This window comes from Ruditapes philippinarum, unplaced genomic scaffold (genome assembly GCF_026571515.1).
Source record: "Ruditapes philippinarum isolate M1 unplaced genomic scaffold, ASM2657151v2 ctg2406_1_1_1_1, whole genome shotgun sequence".
NCBI lineage: Eukaryota > Metazoa > Mollusca > Bivalvia > Venerida > Veneridae > Ruditapes > Ruditapes philippinarum.
Genome location: NW_026855274.1, coordinates 164,503 through 170,562, shown reverse-complemented (window position 1 = coordinate 170,562; position 6,060 = coordinate 164,503). Strand labels below are relative to the sequence as shown.

General features: G+C 29.3%; 1 protein-coding gene across 2 annotated transcripts; it reads left to right on the top strand.

Annotated features, from left to right (window-relative positions):
* Positions 1–378: 378 nt before the first annotated feature.
* On the top strand, positions 379–5,736 carry LOC132742726 (microfibril-associated glycoprotein 4-like). 2 transcript variants are annotated; one of them, XM_060731192.1, is made up of 8 exons: positions 379–475; positions 2,418–2,483; positions 2,843–2,906; positions 3,328–3,438; positions 3,937–4,079; positions 4,308–4,404; positions 4,748–4,912; positions 5,326–5,736. In XM_060731192.1, exons 3-8 carry the CDS (start codon positions 2,864–2,866, stop codon positions 5,583–5,585), a joined length of 819 nt encoding a protein of 272 aa, XP_060587175.1. In that variant the 5' UTR covers positions 379–475; positions 2,418–2,483; positions 2,843–2,863; the 3' UTR covers positions 5,586–5,736. The 2 variants fall into 2 exon arrangements, with proteins under 2 accessions (XP_060587175.1, XP_060587174.1); XM_060731191.1 differs by lacking the exon at positions 379–475 and adding an exon at positions 526–1,038.
* The last annotated feature ends 324 nt before the right edge of the window (positions 5,737–6,060 follow it).

The following is a 6,060-nucleotide window of genomic DNA, read 5'->3' as shown; positions in this document are numbered from 1 at the left end:
TGATGCTCAAATTAAGATTTATCAATTTGGAAATTCCAAAAAGCATCATTTATAAAGATATTACCGAACTTAACATTTCATGTAAATAAAGGGAGGTTATAAAATTTTTTTATTTTAAATAAAGTTTCAGTAAAAGTTTTTAATAGAAAGGAATGCATATATTTTAATGATTACATAAAATATGTACAAATATTTGCAGTACATATTTTACATATTCGTCGATGTTTGAAAATTGTTTTATAAACATAATTATACTTGTCCTTAAAGTGGGACGGTATGGCAACATAAGGCGTTGTTTACTTGATATGATTTTAACCTTCAATAAATCATCCACTAATTGCCATGCTTTACCATGGCAAAAAAGTTGCAAACTATGGAGTATTGAAACATAAGGTCGAAAAGCTTGACAAAAACTTTTTGGATGATTTACTAAATCCACTATAGAGAGCAGGCCGGTTGGTTAGAGGTACATGAGGTAATTCTTTATTGTTAATGTATTGTATCGCTGGCAAAGTTCACTTTCCAACAAAATTCCTTTGATTTGACATTTATATAAAACAATCTTTCTAAAAGTAACATATATTGCCTTTAAAATGCTGAAGGCTGCTTTAATTTAAAAACAAATATGTTGGATAAAAATAAGTTGTTTATCTACCATACCAAAACAGACAAAGGCTTAGTGATAAATGTCATCCCAATATAGCTGAATCAGTCTCAGTATCTTATTGTATATTTTTGCTTGTTAAAGTGATGCGCTTTATAAGGACTAGGGTCAACCTGACTTAACTGGATATTTTGAACAAATAAAATTTCGCAATATTCTAAAATATGACAATTTATCATCAATTTATTCAAATTAGCTATTTAATGAAATAATTAAACTCTTGAAACAGATGTTGTTGTTTATCAAACTCGAGCGCATCTCTATATTATGTGTGAAAGATTAGTTAATATCTATATCTTTAACCGAGACGCAGTTATTGTCTTAACTTCTATATTTGGATTTTGACAATGTTTTCGTCAGCAGTGTTTGTCGCAGTAAGTTATAATATTTTATTTGCTTTCTAGAGTAATCGTGGTAAATCTTTATTTTTGAAATAAATAATATCTAATACAAAATAATTTTAATACATGTAATACAGGAGAAAGTAAGTTTAGAGAAACCAGAAAGTTTTAAACAGATACATTTATTTTGGGAATCACTGAACAATAATAGTGCATTTGGTGTCTCTGTTAATTTATAAATTCTATATCAGATAATCTCCATTTAAATAATGTTCGATATTTCATATAAATAATATTTTAATCATTTGTAATACATAAAAAAAAGAACTTCAAATAATGATCTGCATTTAGGGTAAAGGATAGTTCAATTGTAAAGTATTCTTAACATTCATTTATATTAAGCCCTTCTTGTGGACTCGATTTATTTAAATTGGATTGGTCTATAAGAGGCACAATTTTCATAAACATCTCAAATATTAACCAATAAAGCTAAGGAACAATCTGTTAAAGTGAGCCTGCAATTTCGTGAAATAATATCAAAATGCACGTGCTTTCTACATAGTAATTAAATACAAATATAGCAACATATTTGTTTACCTGATTTTTACGAATCAAAATAAAACTAATTAACACAACATGACATTAACTGCTAATAATAACAGCTCCTTCCATAGGCCAAAATAAAAAACATTCCATAAGAGACGACGCCGCTCTCCGGCGTCGCCAATAAAAACAATAAAACTGTATCATTTGGATATTTGTATGAAATAGTTCTAAAAAACAAAATTTTAATAGTTTTCTTAACTTACTTTTTTATGATGATTTATAATATTTTGTTCTAAAACACTTTATATCCTGCTACGAGATATATATTTGTATGTACTTTTGGATCATGTATCAAAACACTTACCAACATTATCCATATATATATAATTCTTTCAAGGTTTTATCCTGTATGATTCTATGATTCTAGCAAAATAATTATGACAATTCTTATGTTATAGAACAATTCATTTTAAATTATACTTAGCAGTACGCTTCATATTTTCCCTACTTTACTTAGGAGATATATACTTCAACAAACATATAAAATAAACTTACCGTCATAAATGACATTTACTTAACAAATTTTGTTTTTATTTGGTTTGAAGGTGCAATAACACAATTTAGGTCACATGGCGCCGAAACAGGAGAAGTGATTTTGGCTTATTTCGGGTGTTACAAAGTTAAGCAACACCAGGGGCCAAAACAACATCACCTGCCGGAGCTCAGAGATGCATAGACAATATAAAAGATTTTACTTTGCTGAAATGAGTGATTTTTGATAAAGTTTACCAAATAAACATTTCGTTTTTATAGCACAAGGAATTTCGAATGGACAATGTTTGATAAAAATATTTAATTACTTTCAGCTCTTCACTGTTATAATCAGTGTTGAAACATCTTACGCGATTCTATGCTCATCCGAGCGGCCACCAGTAAGTTTATTTCACCATATAAGTAACAATGAAAGCACATTATTACATGAATGACATTTCCTTTATCTTTGATTATTTGTTATTAGGTATCTACTTTTAAGTATAAAATAAATGTTTGATTTAAATATAAAATAAATTCTTTTTTTTTAGATAAAATAGATTATGATTTAATTATAAAATGAACACTTGATTTGAATATAATACAAAAATACGTTATTTTACTATAGCATATATACTTTAATTAAATCTAAAATATTTACTTTATCTAAATATAAAGTAAATACTTGATTTTAGTATAAATTACCACAATATTAATGTTTCGCGTAAAAAATCAATATATCATTGTGGAATTTATTCAGTGTCCGGATGGATTTTTCTGCATGAATATATCGTGCGAAAATGTTGACATAGGGAGATGCACAGGTGAGACATTCTGAAATTTGTTTCTTTGATTACTACTTTTTTTTCTAAAACGTCTGATGCAATATCATAGAAAATCGTTAATAGAAATGATTGAAATATCTCATTCCGATATATAAGTTAAATGGGCTTTTTTTTAAACATAATGACAGTAAGGAACTATATTAGTTTAATAGTATTTCACTTATTTTATGCATGTTAAATATGAATAATTCAAAACAAATGTGCATAATTATAACTAACGTAACGAAGTGTTGGGATAGAAGTAATTACAACATTACATATAATTTCATTTCATAACATATATTTTCTGGAAAAGAAGAACCAGTAGAAAAGCATGATGTTACATGATTAAATTAATTATAACACATATTAAGGTGACTTCATTATTCCTTAATGCTAATGACTTAAATTTTAAATGAAGACATTGACGAGTGTGAAAGCAATCCATGCCAAAATGGTGGCACGTGTAATAACTTGGTGGCAAATTACACGTGCACATGTCCTGATCTGTGGGAGGGATATAACTGCGAGGGTAAGTGTAATATATCATTTCACACTCATCATATTTAAAATGGATTAGTCTACAGTTGGCTAATTCTACATAGGTATTTCAAACATTAATAAAACAATAGCAATATTTCATTTGAATATTCTTATAAAATATTTCTTTTCTTTTTGTTTAAATAGTGTTTTAGGGTTTTTAGTATGAACATTAATATGCTGAGTATAATATTTTGTCCTGGAACAAATTGATCTGATATGTATATATATGTTTTATCCATATATTATTTGTTCGTGATTAACTGTCACATATGGTCACCAATATTATCAACAAAATTATTTATGGTATTACAAAAATACATTATAAACCAATTCGCTTTGACAGAAAAAAAAATATGTACATTATTTGCTAACTTGTTTAATTTTGATTATATTAAATTCCAAATGCAATACTTTAGCAGATATTTTGAGCTTATTCCAGTAACTACTTAATGTACAATTCTGATAATTTCATTTTTTTATTTAATAGTTTTTGCAGTAAACCCGACTGATTGCTTTGACCTGCTCAATGCAGGAGTAAATACGAGCGGGATTTACCCAATATATCTCTGGTCAACTAATACAATGTTAGAAGTGTACTGTGACATGGAGACCGATGGTGGGGGATGGACAGTGAGTGTTGTTTGTTTTTTGTTGATTTTTTTCGTAAAACACGTTTTGATGATTAATAAAAAATACATGAGTGAAATTGTGCTTAGATTGTGATGGATTAATGACATTTATCGCTATCATCGCAAAACTGTTAAACTAATATGATTTATTGTGAGTAAATTTCATGCTATTACTTTTTTAAAATCATTCTTTATACAATTCAGCACTTCCTTTCACAACTTTGTTTAGGTTTTCCAAAACCGTTTTGATGGCAGTCTTGATTTCAATAGATCTTTCGCTGACTACGAAAATGGTTTTGGAGTCATTGGTAATGAGTTTTGGCTCGGTAAGTCATTGTGCAAAACAGTATGTTAAAGAACTACATTAAATGTAACATACATGTATGGTGTACGTGCATATTTAATCATTTCTGTACTTTTGGTATCGTTAAGATGTGTCTCTTTCACGTTATCATCTCTTATTCAATTAAGACTGAAATTATTATTATACAGTCAAATCATTCTGAGTTTATAAGACGCAAGCATTTTACAGGAAATAAGTCAGTGTTGCTACTAAATGAATAATTTGGGAATCAGTTTCTTCTAATTACTAAAACTCCAAATATTTCACAATGTATGACAAGTGGAATGCGCACAATTAACATCATATCCTATTGAATTGCATTTCAGGTTTAAAGTTTGTACAAGAGATAGCGGCTCAAAGTCAGACAAAATTAAGCATTCATCTGACTGACGTAAACGATGTTCTCTACTATAGGGAGTATATGGATTTCTCCTTGACAACATCGCTGTATGTCCTAAACATCGGAACAGCAAGCGGAACTCCTCTTATTAGTATGACTATTTTGTGCTTTGAAAACTTATGCCAAAGCTGTCTTGACACAATGTTATGTTATTGTTATATAAAAAACTAATTTTAAATTACAGCGTTATTTGAAATCATCAGTTTAACATTTACACACAATCACACAAATCAATAAATTGTAATTGTTAATATCATTGGGTATAATCATTCCTGTACATAACAGCCGTTGTAAAGCGAACATGAGGGATGTTGCGTTTCGCTTTTCTGGTATTCCTTATAATAAGACCCTTTTAACCGAGTCTGCAAATAAGTCATGTCATGTTATTGTTGTTGTATTTTTATTGTTTCCGAGGGATCAGCAATTTTCCAGAATTTAACAACAACTTGTTTTGACCGATGATAAACTTATTGTTTGATTCAAATAATGAATTGTTTATTGCAGATACTTTTCAAACATTAGGTTACAGCAATGGTATGGCATTTACTACCTATGACTCCGACAATGACCTACACCTCTCAAATTGTGCTAATTCTGGATCAGGGTGGTGGCATAGATCTTGCTTCAGGGTTAATCTCAATGGAATATATGGAACTCCAGGACAGTTCAATTCTGGCTATGGATTTGTACTTGGGATTGTACATTCAGGCTTTAATTGGTGGCTCGGGTTTGAAACATCAGTGATGATGATTCGACGAGTTTAATTGCACTGAAAAAGAGCAAATTTACGAAATGTATGCGAATGACCATGCAGTGATATGCTATGACGTCATTGTTAATTCTTTTAAACAATAAAATATATAGAATGTGCGCTTGCAGTGCTGAGTAAATTGAATAAAGTTATTAAATAAAACATTTTGCTTGCTTACTACTTCTACAATAAACACACAATTTGTTTAATATTATCTGTTAATATCATTTGTTATACTCTAGGTCGAACTATAATTATGAATGAAGTACAGTTTCATATATTTAAAACATCTTGATATTTTTAACATCAGTAGAATGATTGCAAAATTAATGTCAAAGAGTGGCGTCCGTGGCCAAGTGGTTAAGTTCATTGACTTAAAACCACTTTTCCTAACCGCTGTAGAACGGTGTCTCGTAGGTGACTTTGGTTTCTTTCATATAACGAAACTCTTTAGCTAGCTAACGGAATGTCATATGCTTTTTACTCAG